Source organism: Dendrobates tinctorius, unplaced genomic scaffold (genome assembly GCF_039654945.1).
Source record: "Dendrobates tinctorius isolate UK_male_01 unplaced genomic scaffold, ASM3965494v1 ptg000203l, whole genome shotgun sequence".
Classification (NCBI taxonomy): Eukaryota; Metazoa; Chordata; class Amphibia; order Anura; family Dendrobatidae; genus Dendrobates; species Dendrobates tinctorius.
Genome location: NW_027361870.1, coordinates 6,909,317 through 6,931,350, shown reverse-complemented (window position 1 = coordinate 6,931,350; position 22,034 = coordinate 6,909,317). Strand labels below are relative to the sequence as shown.

The window sequence follows — 22,034 nt, the reverse complement described above, 5'->3', positions numbered from 1 at the left end:
GCCTAGAAGGAAGCCTCATCTAAAGATTATGCGCAAGAGAGCCCAAAAACATTCTGCTGAAAACAAGCAGACTAAGGACATGGATTACTGGAACCATGCTCTGTGTCGTCTGTTGTGACGAAGATAACCTTATTATATAAAGAGCGTGTCAAGTGTGTGTGGTGGAAACCAGGTTTCTTCAATCGCCCAATGGTATAAATTTCTGTACACATGTGGTGTCAGTATGATCACTGAACCCCTAGATAAAGTCATTGGGGAGTGTAGGTTGTAAAATTAGTTCACATAATGGGGGTTTCTGTTGTTTTGGCACCTCAGGGGCTCTCCCAATGTGACATGGCACCCTCAAACCAATCCAGCAAAATCTGAACTACAATATGGCGCTTCTTCCCTTCTGAGCTTTGCAATGTGCCTCAAAAGAAGTTTTCAGCCACATATGGAGTATCTGTGTACTCAGGAGAAATTGCACAACAACTTTTGCAGTCCATTTTGCTCCTGTTATCCTTGCAAAAATGAAAAATATGGGCAAAACCCAAATAAATTTTTGAGAGAAATTTTTTTTTTCATTTTCACAGTTCAACGTTGGGAAGCATATGTGGGTTCAAAGTGCTCACAGGTCTAGATAAATTCCTTGAGGGGGGTCTAGTTTCCAAAATGGCTTCACTTGTGGGGTGTTTCCACTGTTTAGGCACGTCAGGGGCTCTCCAAATACAACATAGACTTCGCTAACGATTCCAGACATTTTTGAGTTCAAAAAGTCAAAACAGTGCTTCTTCCCTTCCAAGTCCTGCCGTGCACCCAAACAGTAGTTTTCCTCTACATATGGGGTATCTGTGTACTCAGAAATTGCACAACAAATTGTGGGGTTCCATTTTCTCCTTTTACCCTTGTGAAAATTAAAAAAAAAAAAAAAAATGGGGCTATAGTTTTTGTGAAAAAAGTAAAAAAAAAATGTTTGCTTCCACAATGCATTAATTCCTGTTAAGCACCTGAAGGGTTAATAAACTTTTTGAAAGTGGTTTTAAGGAGAGCAGTTTTCAGAATAGTGTCAACTTGGGGCATTTTCTGTCATAAAGGCCCCCCAAAGTCAAATGTGATGTGGTCCCTAATAAAAAATTGTTTAGTTGAAAAAATTAGAAATTGCTGGTCAACTTTTAATCTTTCTAATTTCCTAACAAAAAATATATTTAAAACATTGTGCTGATGTAAAATAGACATGTGGCAAATGTTATTTAACCATTTTGTGTGACATAACTCTCTGGCTTAAGGGCATAAAAGTTTGAAAATTGCAAATTTTTCACCAAATTTCTGATTTTTCACAAATAAAATAACAATAGTCCAATAAAGGTAGATAAGGCAATTCAACCAATAATACACAACTAATCCCACATATCACATAGTGGAAAAAAAGAAGAGATCCCACAATATAATATAATAAAAAAGGTATATACTTTATTGAAAGAAATCACTAAAACCAACGTGAAATAGTAGCAAGATTGACATGAAGAGGACACACTGCAAAGGCCTTTATAAGGACTATATATTCATGCAGTATGGCATATTAACATACAATTTACATGTGATTACACAAGAAAATTTAAAATATGCAGTGCTTTATTATAGTGAATACATAAATATGGGCTGTACAATAGAGTAATCCCCAGACTCAATGACTGTAACAAACACCATTAAAGCCCATGCTGCAAAAAGAGATATACCATACAATTGCTAATGAAGTCCTAATAATGCCAAAGAAAGCCACAGAAGAAGCCCCGGAAGAAGTAGGCGGCGAAACGCACGTCGGGGTGTGGGGACACCGCTCTGCCACAGGTAGATAAATATATTTACTCTGCTCCTTTGGTCTACACGCGGTTTATTATATACCGGTTACATTGGTGGTTATTACTGGAGCTGAGTTAGTTGATTCACACTCTGTGGCTTTCTTTGGCATTATTAGGACTTCATTAGCAATTGTATGGTATATCTCTTTTTGCAGCATGGGCTTTAATATTGTTTGTTACAGTCATTGAGTCTGGGGATTACTCTATTGTAGAGCCCATATTTATGTATTCACTATAATAAAGCACTGCATATTTTAAATTTTCTTGTGTAATCACATGTAAATTGTATGTTAATATGCCATACTGCATGAATATATAGTCCTTATAAAGGCCTTTGCAGTGTGTCCTCTTCATGGCAATCTTGCTACTATTTCACGTTGGTTTTAGTGATTTCTTTCAATAAAGTACAGTGGGGCAAAAAAGTATTTAGTCAGTCAGCAATAGTGCAAGTTCCACCACTTAAAAAGATGAGAGGCGTCTGTAATTTACATCATAGGTAGACCTCAACTATGGGAGACAAACTGAGAAAAAAAAAAAATCCAGAAAATCACATTGTCTGTTTTTTTTTTCATTTTATTTGCATATTATGGTGGAAAATAAGTATTTGGTCAGAAACAAGCAATCAAGATTTCTGGCTCTCACAGACCTGTAACTTCTTCTTTAAGAGTCTCCTCTTTCCTCCTCTCATTACCTGTAGTAATGGCACCTGTTTAAACTTGTTATCAGTATAAAAAGACACCTGTGCACACCCTCAAACAGTCCGACTCCAAACTCCACTATGGTGAAGACCAAAGAGCTGTCAAAGGACACCAGAAACAAAATTGTAGCCCTGCACCAGGCTGGGAAGACTGAATCTGCAATAGCCAACCAGCTTGGAGTGAAGAAATCAACTGTGGGAGCAATAATTAGAAAATGGAAGACATACAAGACCACTGATAATCTCCCTCGATCTGGTGCTCCACGCAAAATCCCACCCCGTGGGGTCAGAATGATCACAAGAACGGTGAGCAAAAATTCCAGAACCACGCGGGGGGACCTAGTGAATGAACTGCAGAGAGCTGGGACCAATGTAACAAGGCCTACCATAAGTAACACACTACGCCACCATGGACTCAGATCCTGCAGTGCCAGACGTGTCCCACTGCTTAAGCCTGTACATGTCCGGGCCCGTCTGAAGTTTGCTAGAGAGCATTTGGATGATCCAGAGGAGTTTTGGGAGAATGTCCTATGGTCTGATGAAACCAAACTGGAACTGTTTGGTAGAAACACAACTTGTCGTGTTTGGAGGAAAAAGAATACTGAGTTGCATCCATCAAACACCATACCTACTGTAAAGCATGGTGGTGGAAACATCATGCTTTGGGGCTGTTTCTCTGCAAAGGGGCCAGGACGACTGATCCGGGTACATGAAAGAATGAATGGGGCCATGTATCGTGAGATTTTGAGTGCAAACCTCCTTCCATCAGCAAGGGCATTGATGATGAAACGTGGCTGGGTCTTTCAACATGACAATGATCCAAAGCACACCGCCAGGGCAACGAAGGAGTGGCTTCGTAAGAAGCATTTCAAGGTCCTGGAGTGGCCTAGCCAGTCTCCAGATCTCAACCCTATAGAAAACCTTTGGAGGGAGTTGAAAGTCCGTGTTGCCAAGCGAAAAGCCAAAAACATCACTGCTCTAGAGGAGATCTGCATGGAGGAATGGGCCAACATACCAACAACAGTGTGTGGCAACCTTGTGAAGACTTACAGAAAACGTTTGACCTCTGTCATTGCCAACAAAGGATATATCACAAAGTATTGAGATGAAATTTTGTTTCTGACCAAATACTTATTTTCCACCATAATATGCAAATAAAATGAAAAAAAACAGACAATGTGATTTTCTGGATTTTTTTTTCTCAGTTTGTCTCCCATAGTTGAGGTCTACCTATGATGTAAATTACAGACGCCTCTCATCTTTTTAAGTGGTGGAACTTGCACTATTGCTGACTGACTAAATACTTTTTTGCCCCACTGTATATACCTTTTTATTATATTATATTGTGGGATCTCTTCTTTTTTCCACTATGTGATATGTGGGATTAGTTGTGTATTTTCACAAATAAACACAAGTCATATAGACCAAATTTTACCACTATCATGAAGTACGATATGTCATGAAAAAACAGAGGTGTTACTAGTATGGTCTTTGTCTTGTCACTCCTGTAACGTCCTTGGTAGGAGAGGAATCGGAGGGAAGGCATATGCCAACTTGAAGTTCCAGAGGTGGGCGAAAGCATCCACCACTATGCATGTGTCGTTCGGGTCTAGAAAGAAGTATTTGCTAACTTTTGTATTTAAATGGGTAGCAAACAGGTCTACCTCTGGGAGCCCCCATTTTTCTGTTAACCACTGAAAGACTCCACCACCTATGTTCCATTCTCCTGGGTATATTGTGTTTCTGCTGAGGAAACATGCTTGAACGTTGGCAGATCCCTTTAGATGGAATGCAGACAGGGACCACACGTTTTGTTCTACCCCAGCAAAGATCCTGTTTGAAATTGCCTTCAGGCTTTCATGTCTCATGCTCCCTTGGTGTCACAGATGCACTACTGTGGTCAAATTGTCTGAATATATATTTATAAGAGTCCCTTTTACCAAGTCTACTGTCTTCAACTCCCTGAAGCTGAAAGAACGAAGATTGGCGTCTTGGGACCATATCCTCTGGAATGCGGCATGGGAGACCATGGCTCCCCATTCTTTTCCACTGGCGTCTGTTGTGACGGTTGATAGGAGATTTTGATCCCAAGCCACTCCCCTATTCAAATTCTTCAGCTTGAGCCATCACCTGTGTGTGGCTTTTACTCGACCTGGCAGGCAAATAGTCTTACTCAGGGAGCCAGTGGCACCGTCCCAGCAAGATAAAATGTGAGACTGTAAACATCTTGTGTGTTCCTGGGCACAAGCTACTGCTGGAATGCAGGAGGTCATGGACCCTAGTGCTGAACTTGCCAACCTGAGAGATACTTTTCTTTGATCCCGCAAGGCTGTTATCTTGGACTGTATCAGTATTTGTTTCTCTTTTGGTAGAGGAGACATCTGGTCTTGCGACTCCAACATTATTCCCAAGAAGATACTCCTGGTGGATGATACCAGGTTGGATTTTTGATAATTTATTAACCATCCTAAAGATGTAAGAAGACCCAGAACTTCTCGTATTTGGCCCTCGAGGACAACTCCTGATTGACCTACGAGTATCAGGTTGTTTAGGTAAGACATGATACAGATATTTCTGTTCCAGATAGCCGCTATCAACTCTGCCATTATTTTGGTGAAGGCCCAGGGTACCGAAGAAATGCCTTACAGAGCACATTTAACTGATAGTGATGTACCCATCATCCCGGAGCAACTGCAAACCACAGATATCTTCGATGCGTTGGGTGAATGGGGATGTGATAGTAAGCATCCCGAAGGTCAATGGTTGCCATTACAAAGTCTTGGCCTACCAATAGAATGGTGCTTTTTAACAATCCATTCTTGATCCTCTTGTACTTTATGTACATACTGTATTTAGAGGTTTTAAATTTATTATCATTCTGTGTGTTCCATTTGTTTTTTTATTAGGAACACGAGCGAATAATGTCCTATTCCGCACACTGTTTTTAGAAATGGGGATATCTGCCAGAGTAATATTTGGAGACCAGTCATTAAGGCGTTTTGTATCTCCTGAGATGGCAGGGAGATTACTCTCAATATCTGTGGAGGTCTGGAGGAGAACTCAATTTTTACCCCCCCACCTTGGACTGATTGTCTCACCCATTGATTGGAGGTAAGAAGGAACCGACTCCCTACCGATTCGACATCATTGTTTTTCTTGACGTTGTCCCTAGGAGAGTAAAATGTTTCTGCCTCTACCTTCCTTTGGATAGCTCCATCATCAGGTTTTCCTCTTTCCCCTATATGAGGATGGTTGATTCTGAGGGGAGAGAATGGCCAAGAAGTGGTCCTCTTTGGGTTCTGGCAGTACTTTCTTTTTGTCCATTGACTTTTCCAACGATTTGTCCAGGGCTTGAACGAACATATATTCCCCTTTGAAGGGGATAGAGCAAAGTTTGACCTTTGAAGCAATGTCTCCGCTCCACAACTGCAGCCACACTGCTCTTCTAGTCGTGTTCGACAAGACCGAAGCTCTGGTCGCCATCTCTACTGACTCTGCGGAGGCATCAGCCAGGAACCCCGTGGCTTTCTTTAAGAGAGGTATAGATCCCAATGGCTCTTCTCTTGAAATACTCATGTTGAGGTGTTCCTCCAGTTTATTTAGCCATCGGAACATTGACCTGGCTACACATGTAGATCCCACGTTCGCATCCAACAAAGCCGCAAACATTTCCACGATTCCTTTAGCAGGCTGTCTTGCGATCCATAGGGTCTCATAATTGGGAGGAATCCTCAAAGGGCAAGGTTGTGTTTCTTGCAACCTGAATATCCACTTTTGGTACTTTTGGCCATCCAGCATTTGGATATTTTCTCCTCCAGTGGGAATCTTCCTTTCAGCTCTGTAGGTGTTACCAAACTTTTCTGGTAGTTCCCCACTCATCCAGTATCAGCTTTTGAATATTTTCATGTACCAGAAACACTAACTTTTTCCGAGATCTTAGACCCCCAAACATTTCGTCCTGAACTGTGTTCTGGACAACTTCTTCCTCCTCCACATTCATAGTAGTTCTCACCGCCGTCAGAAGTTCCTCCAAATCTTCTGATGCAAAGTAATATTTTTTTTTAATGCTTTGGGACTGATCTCTTCCTGAAACATACTCGCCTTCTTCACACCACTCACTAGTGAAGAATCCCGGACCTCCCTGGGAGTCGGAGTCAGAATGCTCCTCTATGGATAGCTTCCTGTTTTTCACCCCTGATGGCGTTACTGGGAGGGACTGGGAAAAAGTGGCTAGGGATGATTGGACCTCCTGGTGAACCATACTCCTTAACTCTATCCAAGAAGGCTGTTCCTCTTTAACAATATTGTCTGCGCAATCCGGACAAAGGCGTTTCTTGTATGAAGAAGCTAACTTTTTAAGACAGATGGTACCTTTCTGGGACATCTTGTCTTTTCTTTTTGGATCAGGATACTTTTCTCCCTTAAAACGGAAGGGACCGTAAGTATAACCCAAGGACATTCCTGCTCCAAAGATAAAGAGACACCAAGCCAGATACTTACTGGGTTTGGGACAGCGCTGGGTTCTGAAGATGCAGAGCAAGAACAACGACCACCCTCCATCACAGCAAAGGTCCTACCTTGTGGTGTCTTCCATCTGGGCTCCTTATATAGGGGCCAAGATCCCAGCACATCATCCTGATACGATGTCCATCCCCCTCTCTGTCTCCTTTGAAAGTGCCCCCAGGTGCGGACGTTTCCAGTCATCAATCCTCCAGTGTATTGGCATTATGCCCCAACAAGAGTACATGTCCCCGCAATCGCTTCTTCCGGCGGTGTGTTCCGGTTGTGTTCCACGGTGGAAGTGACGCCACCAGACCTCGACTCCATGTCTGACATCACTTCCAGTCACTGCCTGACATGTGCGAGAGGAAGAGAGAGAAGGAGAGCTGGGGAGCTCCGAGAGGACCCCGCGTCCTGCCACCCTGCTTTACCCAGAGGCGCAGGAAGGGGGGAAAAAGTCCTGAGTCCAGGGGAGACGGAAGCAGCTTCAGGAGGGGAAGGTCGGAGCGATCATCTCAGCTGCCCGGCTTGAACAGGTAATCTGTGCAGTCTCTGTCGCCGTCCACAGAGCACCGCAGGAGGACCTTCTCGTGCCCCATAGGGACAGGAAAAAACCTGGAGGAAGTGGGGTGGGACTATTTGACCTCTGTGTTTCCTGTACCTATTAGGTCGGGGAGTATCCTTCTATGGTGCTGTTATGGAGGGTGACTAGAGAAAAAATTCTTTTGTGCAAATATGGAGTGCAGAAAATGATGCTTCTTTTTAATGTAACTGTGTACAGAGCTCTTCATAAATATTCCCTAAATAAGAAGAAATTTTAAGTGGCAATTGAAAAAAAGGTTGCACAACAAGCTCTGGACACAGGAACATTTTGTAACAATGAATTCAATTGAAAAAAAAATGTTCAGTTTAGCATGGCCTAAGAGAATTAAAAATTGATTGTACGCCATTTCCTTTTGCAAAAGTATTTTGTTAAAAAAATGTCTGACATAAATGAGAAGATACAATGCTGATAGATTAGAATTGCTGTTCCTAACAAGACACCTAAACGTGATTAGGCAGCGCTCATGTGGCGCACAGACTTCAGTCTGCCATTATCACAAGCAAAATAATAGCCGTGTCTATTAGCGATCGCAAATAATGTACTTTATGTTCTGTGCTGAAGAATATAATCATATTGTCATTTGTTGGGGTGTTATTAGAACAAAAACAAGTCTATCACTACTAAATGGAAATATTAGATATAATTCGCTCACAATGAACCAAGATATTACATGACGCTGACCTATAAAAGTCGATGAATGATTTTAGAAAAGAGAAGATGACGATGGCAAAACCAATGAAAACAGTATTCTGGGTATGATCTCAAAGTAACCCTTGGTGTATTTACTAGAAAATTATTGCAGAGGCAGTGTCACAATGGCTGCAGAGAACTAGTCAATCCCTGCTTCGGTCTATTGGTCCAGATATACAGTATGTCCATGGCACAGGGCTTAAGGAGCAGTGTAATTACATACTAAGGAATTAATATCCTGCCATACATCGCTGCTATAAGTACCTCCCATGGCCTTTTGACAGCTGGCTCTGCTGCATGTCTGTGCCGGGCGAGCTGTCAAGCAAAACGCCAATGTGTACTTACACTCTCTCCAAAGACTGAAAGCTAACGGCTCTCGGATGAAATAAGTCAAGTTTACTCCGGTAACCACACTTACAATGCTGCTTACCTATAAATTAACCCTATATCTGCTGGTAAAAAGTGTTTTCCAAGGTGACAGGTTTTCTGGTTATACAGGGGACTTCACCCATACAAGAATAATACCAGCGGTATACATTCTAGTGTAATAGCAGCTACTTCATTACTCTATGTGCAAATGAGTGAGTCTCTGGTACACCCTTGGCGTAACCAAGGCCTCATGACCATTTACATTTTTAGCACTTTGCTTCCCCAAAATGAGCCTTGCTTGAACACAATCTGCATCCCTACAGGTGTGCACTGACACTGCAGGAGCACAGTGGCAAACACTTAGTGTGAGTGCAAGCTCATTCTGATTCCTGGATCTTGTCTGCAGAGCTCGTTATACTGATCACTGATACATTGGGAATTGTAGCAAGCGAGCAACTTCATTAACCCTGTGGATCTCAATTAACCCTTTGGATCCCTATAAGCAGCACAGAGGAATCCCATTTCTTTTCATTGAACCGTCATCAGTGATATCCCTTCAGAGGTTGGGATAGTCCCTGCAATACTAACCACGAGTCGGTTGCCAATGCCAATGGATGCCCAGTAGGGTCTTGTCACTGTGTGCCATTTTTCTCAGTGTAGTGACAGTGCGCTCTCTCAGCAACCTGGTCAGTGCTTATTGCAAGGAGAACATGCAAGCAGAGACCAGCACCGCCCCTGCAAGTGATCAAAATATTGCATTAACCAAAAACCGGTATGAATAAAATTGTGAGCTTAACTTTCCTCACAAAGCTCCATCAACCAAAAATGTTATCTGAGAAAACAGACAAACTAAATTTTTTAATTACAAAGTTTAAAAATAAATTTAACCATTAAAATAATAAAATACTATACAAGTTTAGCAATGCTGTAATCGTACCTACTAGATTCGGTGCAAATCAATTTGCAGCGCTCGGTCCATCGGCAACGTAGTATTGCGTGACCGCTGGACAGGTGCCTGCCAAAACCGTCTCTTAACTGAGACAATCACTAGCTGGTTGATCAGGCCCTATGAAATTTTGCATTCATATAATATTTATGGCCACCTTATTACTATATGCACAAGGCATCGGCTATATGGAAACGCTCAATGTGACTGTGGTTTTGTTGACGATTCGACCACATAAAGGGGAAAGAGACCATATGGCTTTGTCCCTGAACAAAGCTCTGCTGTAGATTGCCCTACAGTTAGTGCCATTGTGAAAAATATAAGGAGTGGTGGGGTCCTGGCAGTCAGACTATACGGGTCTCCAGGATCGCTTCTTCTACTTATCACACCATTTTGACTGATCACAATTAGCAAAATAAGGCTCAGAAAAAGTATCTGCACAAGTCCAAAACAGCACCTATTCAATGGCAGTATGTGGTATTGCAGCTCAATTCCATTCACTCCAATGGAAATGCAATGCCAGACACCACCCATGGACAGTATACAATTCTTGGTATTCTGAGGGGAAACCTGCCCTGGATACCTTAATCAAAAAATCCAGTGCAAGTAATTGGGGAGTGTACCACAAGTGCATCTCCAAGGGAACCTGTCACATCGTTTTTCAGCTATAAGCTGTGGCCACTGCCTTTCAGGGCTTACCTACAGCATTCTGGAATGCTGTAGATAAGCCCCCGATCTAACCTGAAAGATAAGTAAAACAAGTTTTATTATACTCACCCGGGGGCGGTCCCGTCCAATGGGCGCCGCAGGTCCGGGTCCGGCGCCTCCCATCTTCATATGATGTTGTCGCCTGCGCACTGCAGTACTTGGCTCTGCCCTCAACAGGGCAGATCAGTACGCCTGGCAGGAGCCGCGACACGAAGCAAGGAAGATGACGACATCGCCTGAAGATGGGAGGCGCCGTACCCGGACCGGCAACGCCCATAGGACCGGTCCGCCCCCAGGTGAGTATAATAAAACTTGTTTTTCTTATCTTTCAGGTGAGATCGGGGGCTTACAGAATGCTGTAGATAAAACCCTGAAAGCCACAGCGGCCACATCTTATAGCAGCCAAAACAGGTGACAGGTCCGCTTTAACAAATGTAATCTATAAAATTGTGTTTATTCACCTAGAAGGCTAAAGGTCTGTATCAGAGATTTTAGGTAGTGGAAATAATGTTAGAAAAATTCTCCATGCACTGAAAGTCAAATGACGTCCAGTTATCATTTTCTAAACTGCGCACATAACGTCTAAGAATTCAAGTTCTGCCGTAATTCCCATGTAGAACGTTAGGAAGATTGTATCTGCCGCTTTCCATTCGGGGAATTCAGATTCTTGGAAAGCAGATGTCATACGTTCACTCACCTCACATGCCTTACTGACTGTCACAGCGGGATGCTGCTTGGGAACAGATATCTTTACTAAAATGTACCTTTCCTTTAATGCAAAACCTGTAGAAGAGCACGGTCTAGCTGCCCTTACTTCCACATCATTTTGAAACTGCTTTAGGTGCACATACCAGACCAATATCAAGAACTATCGTGATTCTCATGCCCTGTAAATTGCCATGCACTCTTATTCAGTGCCCGATCTTCTAAATCAGAATTCTGTCAGCACGATAACTGCTGGAACTTCCTTTCCTTTGTCTTTGTACCTCTGTTATTAGAGATACATTACATACCGTAGGTCAACAGTCAACGGACAGTAAGTTACACAAAAGGGAGAAAACGAATAGCCTGCACTGTGGAGTGATTTTTCAGAGGTAATATGCTTTACTCATCCTCCACCAGATCCAGCACCAAGTCTCCACCGCTGCAATGGTGTCTACAGCAATGATTTCACACTGACAGCGCTGCTATCAATCAGTGAGCTCAGCATACTGTCAACTCGGGCAGAGCTGCTGAGCTCACTGATTGATAGCAGCGCTGCCAACGTGACACCAATGCTGCAGACAGTACCAGACAGCAAAAGCAGAAGCATTCAGCATTGGACACAATGGAGGATGAGGATTGCACAGTTAGGGTCATTCCTGGAGTGGTTAAAGAAAGCTCAAAAAGACTCAATAAGTCATTTTCACAGAGCAGCGCATGTGTTGATTATTTTTGCTGTGGTTTTGTTTTTTTTTAATAGGTGGGATACAGGTGGAATCCACCTGACAAAGACATGTGCACAGACACTTAAAATTAAACTTTTCTTTGGTAAGGTAACGTGAATTATCCTGGTCCCCACCCAAGTGCACTTTTCAAGTTGCTTAATACACCAAGGCTCAAAGACCAAAAAATAAAAATAATAAGAAATAATGGCAGCATGTTACGGGGCTGTAAAGAAGTAACTGACAAAACTATTCCATTTGTCTGACATAACTTCCTGTTCTGCAACCATCGGCTGACCAGCACTCTCAGTTCAGCTGAGCATACATATTATTGCAGAGGAGACAGGGTTCATGCAGACATCCGTGGATCTCGGCCCAATCAGAGACTGGCCACAAGTCTCCCAACCAGAGCATGACAGCTTCATGTAATCCAATGAGGATGTCGCACTCATATCAGGAAACCTGCCGGTCTGTGCAGTGGGTCTATGATCGGACTGAGATCTACAGAAGTCTGCACGGCCCTAGGCTGCTGCCAGACAATCAATGGTGCCAGCTCATCACTGCTTTAATGAGACAATATCTACTGAGAGAGTCAGGAGGCCTCAAACACATTAGTTGGTCATAATTAACCTTATGTGTCTATGGGATCATAAAACACAGTTTTTTCAGATTCGCGAAGATACAGCACCCCACCTAAGTGGATGACATTACCCAAAGGTGCATAAAGTGTCTGATGTAGGTGCCGCTTGTTCACCTTCTTCTAAAAAGTAAGAAAAATGAGGGAAACATCATTGTGCTCTGTAACGGATTCATCTTACTGTGGCCAGATCTGCTTCCAGATTTTGTGCTTATCCTGCATTGTATTTCATTCTCTATGATCAATTCGTTTTACATATGACAATTTCCTAAGATATTTGTGTTTTCACCATATCCAGACCCCATCTCAAATAGACTAACATGGTAAGAGTTGGTAAAATAGGAGATCATTCTCTTCATAGGGTGCTGACGTTGGCTCCTTATTCTGCATTTTTTTCTGTTTTGTTTATTTTACCGGTTTAACGGCAAAAATAAAAAATGACAATATAAGATACAATGCGGCGAGGTGCTCTGGTGCCCGTTTTTGTGGCAGTTTTATGACTTTTGCAGCTGCTTTTAAGCGTATTCACATCACGGCACCTCGCTGCATTGTATCTCAATATTGTTATTTTTTATTTTTGTAGTTAAACCTGTAAAAAACTTTTGCTGAATAAGAAGCCAACTTCCGCATCGCTCTCTTCAGACCATATGAACTCTTCAGTACTTACGGCTTTAATGCGGAGCTGGTCATCTACCACCTCGAGTACAGCATGGCTCCTGGATACTCTCTTATCTGCAATCTAAAGGAAATAACACGGAAAAATCACTATTAATACCACTGATGAGAAGAGGGTGTCCAGGATTATGTAAGAAACCAATCCTTGCAGCTAACGCCATCATTTCAGTGGTTCATCAATGTGCCAGAACGTGACGATGTATTATCCATCAGTTCCCTGAGTGCTGCAGCCAATCACTTGACTCAGCAGTAATGTAGTGTAATGCTACCACTGAGGCCAGCGATTGGCTGCAGCAGTCAGGTGACTAATGGAAAATATGGCATGACAAGAACTGTATATAAAAATAAAGCTTATATGCAATGTGCATTGAGCTTTATGAGAGGACCTGTGACCAGATCAAAAGGGGACAGTTTTTCTTGCATTTTATTACTGCCGATTCCCTGAATATTGCAGTTTTTACATCTTTAAAATCCACCGTACGTTTCCACAGATATGGGCCTTTATATTTAATGCTAATATTCATGGCGCCTACAGAGGTGGCGGGTCTCCAGGGCTCACAGGGTAATTGTGTAGAGTAGCTAACGACACGTACCCCCCCCCCCCCCCCCGATAATCCCGTGAGCCATGTCCCATTGGTAAACAGCAGAAATATTTCCTCTAAATAACAAGGTCCATATCTCAGGAAACACATGGAGGGTTTAAAAAATAAATAAATGGAACAGTCAGGGGGGCACTGGGAATAAGAATCGGGGCACAAAGTGGCCACTCCTGACCTGCTGACAGAATTCTTTAAACTGGTAGTCTCCTAAGATTATTGCTCCACAAGATCAAGAAGGAAAAAAGACCAAACTGAGCTGCTTTGCCTCCCAAAGTCCAACACCGCCTCTGTCTGCGGCTCTGGACCTAGTGTACAGGCTGCAGTGATGTCACAGCTACAGCGCTGCAGCTCGTCACTACCTGCACTGCCGGGGCTGCTGAGATCAGTGTTAGGCTGCAGTGACGTCCCTGCGACAGCGCTGCAGCTCATCACTACCTGCACTGCCGGGGCTGCTGAGATCAGCGATCGGCTGTAGTGATGTCACGGCGACAGCGCTGCAGACCATCAGTATCTGCACTGCTGGGCTGCTGAGATCAGTGATCGGCTGCAGTGATGTCATGGCGACAGCGCTGCAGCTGATCACTATGTGCACTGCCGGGGCTGCTGAGATCAGTGATGGGCTGCAGTGATGTCATGGCGACAGTGCTGCAGACCATCACTATCTGCACTGCTGGGCTGCTGAGATCAGTGTTAGGCTGCAGTGATGTCATGGCGACAGCGCTGCAGCTCATCACTATGTGCACTGCCGAGGCTGCTGAGATCAGTGATCGGCTACAGTGATGTCACGGCGACAGCGCTGCAGATCATCACTATGTGCACTGTCGGGGCTGCAGAGATCAGTGATGGGCTGCAGTGATGTCATGGCGACAGCGCTGCAGCTCATCACTATGTGCACTGCCGAGGCTGCTGAGATCCGTGATCGGCTGCAGTGATGTCACGGCGACAGCGCTGCAGATCATCACTATGTGCACTGCCGAGGCTGCTGAGATCCGTGATCGGCTGCAGTGATGTCATGGCAACAGCGCTGCAGCTCATCACTATGTGCACTGCCGAGGCTGCTGAGATCCGTGATCGGCTGCAGTGATGTCACGGCGACAGCGCTGCAGATCATCACTATGTGCACTGCCGAGGCTGCTGAGATCCGTGATCGGCTGCAGTGATGTCATGGCAACAGCGCTGCAGCTCATCACTATGTGCACTGCCGAGGCTGCTGAGATCCGTGATCGGCTGCAGTGATGTCACGGCGACAGCGCTGCAGATCATCACTATGTGCACTGCCGAGGCTGCTGAGATCAGTGATCGGCTACAGTGATGTCACGGCGACAGCGCTGCAGATCATCACTATGTGCATTGTCAGGGCTGCAGAGATCAGCGATGGGCTGCAGTGATGTCATGGCGACAGCGCTGCAGCTCATCACTATGTGCACTGCCGAGGCTGCTGAGATCAGTGATCGGCTGCAGTGATGTCACGGCAACAGCGCTGCAGACCATCACTATGTGCACTGCCGGGGCTGCTGAGATCCGTGATGGGCTGCAGTGATGTCATGGCGACAGTGCTGCAGACCATCACTATCTGCAGTGCTGGGCTGCTGAGATCAGTGTTAGGCTGCAGTGATGTCATGGCGACAGCGCTGCAGCTCATCACTATGTGCACTGCCGGGGCTGCTGAGATCAGTGATCGGCTGCAGTGATGTCACGGCAACAGCGCTGCAGACCATCACTATGTGCACTGCCGGGGCTGCTGAGATCAGTGATGGGCTGCAGTGATGTCATGGCGACAGCGCTGCAGCTCATCACTACCTGCACTGCCGAGGCTGCTGAGATCAGTGACCGGCTGCAGTGATGTCATAGTGTCAGTGCTGCAGCCCATCACTGTCTGCACGGTCTGGCTACTGGGATCAGTGTATGTTGCATTGCTGAAGGCAGACGTTCGCAACACATTAACAGTGAACATTCCCCACACGTGTGAACAGTGCCTGAAATCTAAAGGGTCATAACCCAAGAATAGGAATAATCGATCCTCCAAAACTAAGTGTGGTGAAGCACACTGCTGGGACATCCCAGGGACTACTCTGTCCCCAGAAGTGTCCTCACAGTGCAGCAGGGGTTAACAGCAGATAACCCTAGGACGTCCACACGCTGCCCTACACGGCCGCACATGCCCCGGACTCCTCCCTGCTCTCCTCCCAGCGTCCAGCAGGTGATGCCGGCAGATGTGTCCGCACAGTGGGGCAGTACACAGACGCCAGGCACACTGCGCAGCACTTACACCCAGGAGCGGTCCCCTTCCAACCACAGTCTCCCCCGCCGGAATAACATGGCTGCCGCTGCCATCCGTGGCCTCCAGCCGGTAGCCGGACATGTCACACCAGGCTCAGCCGCCAGGAACGGAGGAGCCCGCTGTCAGCGCCGCACAGGACGCAGGGAAATCTCCCTCCACAGTCACACTGCGTGCTAGGCGGCCGGCACTTCCTGGTGTGTCACGTGGTGTGGTGTCAGCCTGTCACAGAGCAGCTGAAGTCGAGGAAGTAAACATGAATCACGTGATGAACACACGGACAGTTCCTGACGTAAAAACTACTGGACCCCATGTGGCAATGAGGCGCGGGGTCACGTGTCTGCCACTTGTGGTAACTGTGGGCGGGGTCATGGGTCTGCCACTTGTGGTCACAGTAGGCAGGGTCATGGGTCTGACACTTGTGGTCACAGTAGGCAGGGTCATGGCTCTGACACTTGTGGTCACAGTAGGCAGGGTCATGGCTCTGGCACTTGTGGTCACAGTAGGCAGGGTCATGGGTCTGACACTTGTGGTCACAGTAGGCAGGGTCATGGCTCTGGCACTTGTGGTCACAGTAGGCAGGGTCATGGGTCTGACACTTGTGGTCACAGTAGGCAGGGTCATGGGTCTGCCACTTGTCACAGTAGGCAGGGTCATGGGTCTGACACTTGTGGTAACTGTGGGCGGGGTCATGGGTCTGCCACTTGTGGTCACAGTAGGCAGGGTCATGGGTCTGCCACTTGTGGTCACAGTAGGCAGGGTCATGGCTCTGACACTTGTGGTCACAGTAGGCAGGGTCATGGCTCTGACACTTGTAAGGCCGGTTTCACATTAGCGCATTTTATGCGCACGCACGGCCGGGGGTAGCTCCGCCCCCGATCCGGCTCTCTGCCCGGCGTGCCCGCCCCTTGCCTGTAGCGCCGCCTCCTAGCGGACGGCGGCGCCTGCGATCGGCGCACCCTATCTTTAGCATAGGGTGCGCCGATCGTGCGCAGGTCGTGCGCTAGTTGCGCTTTGACCTGCGCTGCGCACTTTTGACGGTGCGCCGTGCGCGCCAAAATCGAACTTTTCGGATTTTGGCGCGCACGGCGCACCGTCATAAGTGCGCAGCGCAGGTCAAAGCGCAACTAGCGCACGATCGGCGCACCCTATGCTAAAGATAGGGTGCGCCGATCGCAGGCGCCGCTGTCCGCTAGGAGGCGGCGCTACAAGGAAGGGGCGGGCACGCCGGGCAGAGAGCCGGCTCGGGGGCGGAGCTACCCCCGGCCGTGCGCGCGCTGAAAAAGCGCTAGTGTGAAACCGGCCTTACTGTGGGCGGGGTCATGGGTCTGCCACTTGTGGTCACAGTAGGCAGGGTCATGGGTCTGCCACTTGTGGTCACAGTAGGCAGGGTCATGGCTCTGACACTTGTGGTCACAGTAGGCAGGGTCATGGCTCTGACACTTGTAACTGTGGGCGGGGTCATGGGTCTGCCACTTGTGGTCACAGTAGGCAGGGTCATGGGTCTGACACTTGTGGTCACAGTAGGCAGGGTCATGGCTCTGACACTTGTGGTCACAGTAGGCAGGGTCATGGCTCTGACACTTGTGGTCACAGTAGGCAGGGTCATGGCTCTGACACTTGTGGTCACAGTAGGCAGGGTCATGGGTCTGACACTTGTGGTCACAGTAGGCAGGGTCATGGCTCTGACACTTGTGGTCACAGTAGGCAGGGTCATGGGTCTGACACTTGTGGTCACAGTAGGCAGGGTCATGGGTCTGACACTTGTGGTCACAGTAGGCCGGGTCACGGGTCTGACACTTGTCACAGTAGGCAGGGTCACGTGTCCGCCACTTGTGGTCACAGTAGGCAGGGTCATGGCTCTGACACTTGTGGTCACAGTAGGCAGGGTCATGGCTCTGACACTTGTGGTCACAGTAGGCAGGGTCATGGCTCTGACACTTGTGGTCACAGTAGGCAGGGTCATGGCTCTGACACTTGTGGTCACAGTAGGCAGGGTCATGGCTCTGACACTTGTGGTCACAGTAGGCAGGGTCATGAGTCTGACACTTGTGGTCACAGTAGGCAGGGTCATGGGTCTGACACTTGTGGTCACAGTAGGCCGGGTCACGGGTCTGACACTTGTCACAGTAGGCAGGGTCACGTGTCCGCCACTTGTGGTCACAGTAGGCAGGGTCACGTGTCCGCCACTTGTGGTCACAGTAGGCCGGGTCACGGGGCTGACGCTTGTGATAACAATGGGTTTAAATATTTTTCCCCGATGTGATCTTTTTAACAATGGCTTGAAACAGAGCAATGTAAATTGTCTTTGCAGATGACCAATTAATTTTATGTCTTTGCTCCAGCATCTAATCTGTGGTCATTTTTTCCAGGTTTCCTGCATCCTCCCTAGTGCCTTCTTGGTGTCCTGATGCTGAGCATGAGATCAAATAGATTTTGGATGTTAGAGTTCAGAGGGAAGACCTTATATCTCACTGGCTGGAAAGGTTTTGATTCAGAGGAGAGAGCTTAGTAGTAAGTTAAAGGGAATCTGTCACCTCATTTTGGCAGGCTATGTAAATGATTTCTGTCTGGTCCAATGGGCAGTGCTTTGGGTACTTTCCTCCACCTCACTTTGGCCGCTGTCTGTAATATTTCCGTAGTTGTCCTCCATATTACGCGCGTGCGCATTGCAATCCTTACTCGCGCACGCACAGTATTATTTGCCCAACTGCGAGCAAAGCCAAAAAGCATTAGTGCGCATGCGCCGGTGAACTATGTCTTGGAAGTATTTCACTGTGTTCAGGGACATAATTCACCGGCACATGTGAGGTCAGGCCTGTACAGCAGGTAGCTGCCAGGTACCACTCCAGGGCGACATCTCGCAGTAGTAGCTGACCCCCAAGGGAGACAGGACTGTTATGAATGGGTCACCGAGGAGGATGGCAGGAACAGGCCAAGCCACCAGAAGACTAGAGAGGTTGGTAACTAAGCGGATTGCAGACCCCTGATCCTATCCACACAACTAGCAGTAGCCGTGGAGCGTTCCTACGATGCCCTAGACGCTTCGTCACAGCCAGAGAGCTAACTAAGCCTAAAGACAGAAAGATGAAATCTAAACAGCCCGGGAGCAGATCCCCAAAGAATAGCCCCCAAACATATATTGTCGGTGAGACAAGATGAGACACAAACACAGGCAGAGAACAGACTGAGCAAATGGTGGGGCCCAAGCTGTCTAGACAGGAGAGGACAGAAAAGATACTGTCTGCAATCACACACAAAACCCTGAAAAAGTCCAACACTTCTGATATACAAAAATCCTGAGGTCACACGATCTCACTCCCACTAGATCAGCACTCTGGTATAAACTGGCAGCAAAGCAAAAATATGCTAACATAACGGGACTGAACAAGCTGCAACATATGAAGCAGGGCCCAGCGCTGCCCACAGCAGGGAGCACGCTGAACCCTAGCAGCAAAACAGAAAGAAAAAAAAAAAAAAGACACAACCAGATTAGATGCAAAGGATTAGCTAAAGAATCACTTAGCTGAATATTCAGATCAGGCAGGGGACAAAAGAGCTCCAAATGCACACGATGGAAATCACCAGCAACCTCCAAGAGCAGCCAGCACAATTATATGCTCCCAGCCAGTAATCCCAGGTTTCCAATTATCGTCGTCAGGTGGGGAACTTCCATCCTCCTGGCCAGCTCCACTACTCTCAGCAACCAGCAGAGGGAGCTTCGGCTCAGAACTCCGAGCAAGAGAATTCAAAACACAGGTCACTGTATGTGCAGGCAAGTCCTGTAGGCAAGTCTGCCTCAGGTGAAGCATAGACAGGCATATACTGGCAGCCACAGCTGGAATGCAGACTGGTGCTAATGTGGTGCCCCCAGGAGTACGGTCGCCACAATGGCCTTGCCTCCCTCCTAGGGAGAGTGATGTCATGCCTGGAAGCAGTGAAAGTGTCTCTTTATCAGGTAGTTCCAGCACACAGCACAGTTCCTACTCCAGGCCAGCAGAGGGACCTCTGAACCTAACAGCAGAGGAGCTGCTCTCTGTGGTCAGGAATAGGAAGGTAGTTGAAGTTTGGACAGGGAAGAGTGAGGACATGGGAGAAGAGCTGGGGACTGGAGCTACAGCAGAGCTCGTCCCCAAGCTGAATCGTGGAAAGCGGACGACGGAGTCCAAGGCTGTGTGGATACTAATGGTCTCACAGCAGAAACCGGAGGAATAAAGGCTGTAATTGCTCTGTTCCCAACTGAGTCTCGACGACACAGCAGCAACGTGTGTGAGCCAGAGAAAAGGAGGCTACAGCATCCTGTCATGCGAGTGGAGTTCTAAGTAACAGCCAGAAAGAGGAACTTGTGTGGAGTTCAGAACTGCAAGTACTTAAGAATAGTGCTAGAAAAGGAGACCTCACAACCCACCTGCATAGAGAGATTCCAAAATTGCTTCCAGGCTGACTAACTCCTGTACCATCTGTAATCTGAGTCCTGGACTGTACCTACAAAGCACAGTAAAAGGTAAAAGAAACTTCACTTTGTTGTGTCCTTTGAATTCTTCCTACATCACCTTCTCAGCACTGCTACATCTCTTGCTACCTACTACATCCCCATCTATTCCTCAACATCTTTCACCTGCCCTGGGACTCAGCTCCACCTGTGGAGAGCTTTACCAATTTAGCTGCATCACCATCAGTCCCAGCGGATCTGCACTGCATCGCTGGTCACTATTGATCAGATACCACGGGTGGTGTCATGAACTCTTTACAAAAACGCTTTATTTTTCATTCCCTTGTAAATACACCCCTTTTATTGGACGCCCAGGGCCACGGACCGGGTCACCGCCGCTGTGACACTGCCCCTTTAAGAAGCGGCCCGGTACCGAATACCCCACTTGCCCTGTAGGGCGCTGTACTGGAGTATACAGGTGATACAGACACGCCGGAATACAGGCAGGTGGGCGCTGGCGGGCACAGCTGATAGACTGGCTGTTAGGAACGGCGGAACACACTAAATAAAAATAATAATAAAGTGCGTTCGCCGCTCGGGGTCCACCGAGCAGTAGGTGATATAACCGCTGCTAAGTGGTGGAAGGAGCAATATGGCGGAAATGCGTACAGGGTCAAACTTCACCCAGGTGCGCAGAGCAATCTCAGTTAATTCACAGAGATGCCAAATAAGTACAAACACAAAAGACTGAGCCTGTTGAGGTCACAGTACTCAGTAAAAACGCACACGGTATCAGGTCACAGGAGTAGCCCCAGACGGCGGCACTACGTCCGTCTAGACCTACCATGTGCGGAGCGTCGCAACTGCGGACACAAACGGGCTGCTACTGCAGCGCGGCGTGGACACTGCCGCTAAACGACAAGGCTAAGACGCAAGCGCAATGTCGGACGCTAGCAGCTGTGGATGTTGTAGCAGAGGAGCGCTGGCGCTGATTCTAACTCAGTCCCTAACCACATACGTAATATCAGAGGGAAGGGGTTTTTTAATGAGTCATTCACCAGAATCATACATCCGTCCTCATACAGCAGCAAGTAAGTCTATACTAGCGCATGGCGGAATAGCCATGCGCGCCTTTTATAGCAGCCGGGACCTTCCGTAAGCTTCCAGATCTCTGAGATGGACCAATGAGATCTGGAGCGGGACCTGAGCACATGACCCCCGATCTCCAATGGGAGATCGTCCCATGAACATGCTCAGTAGGAGGACAGAAGGACTTAGCCTCAGGAGAGATTTGCTGCAAGGCAATCTCCTCTGCAATCTCCTCTGCAGTAGATAAACAGCAGGAGGCTGCAGATTGTGAGGGTCTGGATCCCTGCGGCGTAAACGCAGAAATCCGACACCTAACACTGGCATGCGGGCACAGCTGATACACAGGTAGAGGTAGGAGCCAGTTCAGACTAGAGGGACAGGAACAGTTTCAGGAAGGGCTGAGACACAGGCAGGTAAGACGAATACAGGGACAGGTAGGATGCAGTTCAGACAAGGGACCACAGATGCAGACAGGCGTAGAGATGCAGACACTGACAGGCAGGAAACCACAGACGCGGTCAGGCAGGAGACCGCAGACGCAGTCAGGC

At 47.1% G+C, this 22,034-nt stretch overlaps 1 protein-coding gene across 1 annotated transcript in view; it reads right to left on the bottom strand.

Moving 5' to 3' along the window:
- Positions 1–16,259, bottom strand: part of APLF (aprataxin and PNKP like factor) — a 182,882-nt gene extending 166,623 nt beyond the window's left edge. The window contains exons 1-2 of the mRNA XM_073553796.1: positions 15,957–16,259; positions 13,081–13,152 (exon numbers count right to left, since the gene is read on the bottom strand). Of these exons, the coding sequence (XP_073409897.1) occupies positions 13,081–13,152; positions 15,957–16,049 (165 nt within the window). The 5' untranslated portion in view covers positions 16,050–16,259. The remainder of the gene's footprint in view (positions 1–13,080; positions 13,153–15,956) is intronic.
- Between the last annotated feature and the right edge of the window lie 5,775 nt (positions 16,260–22,034).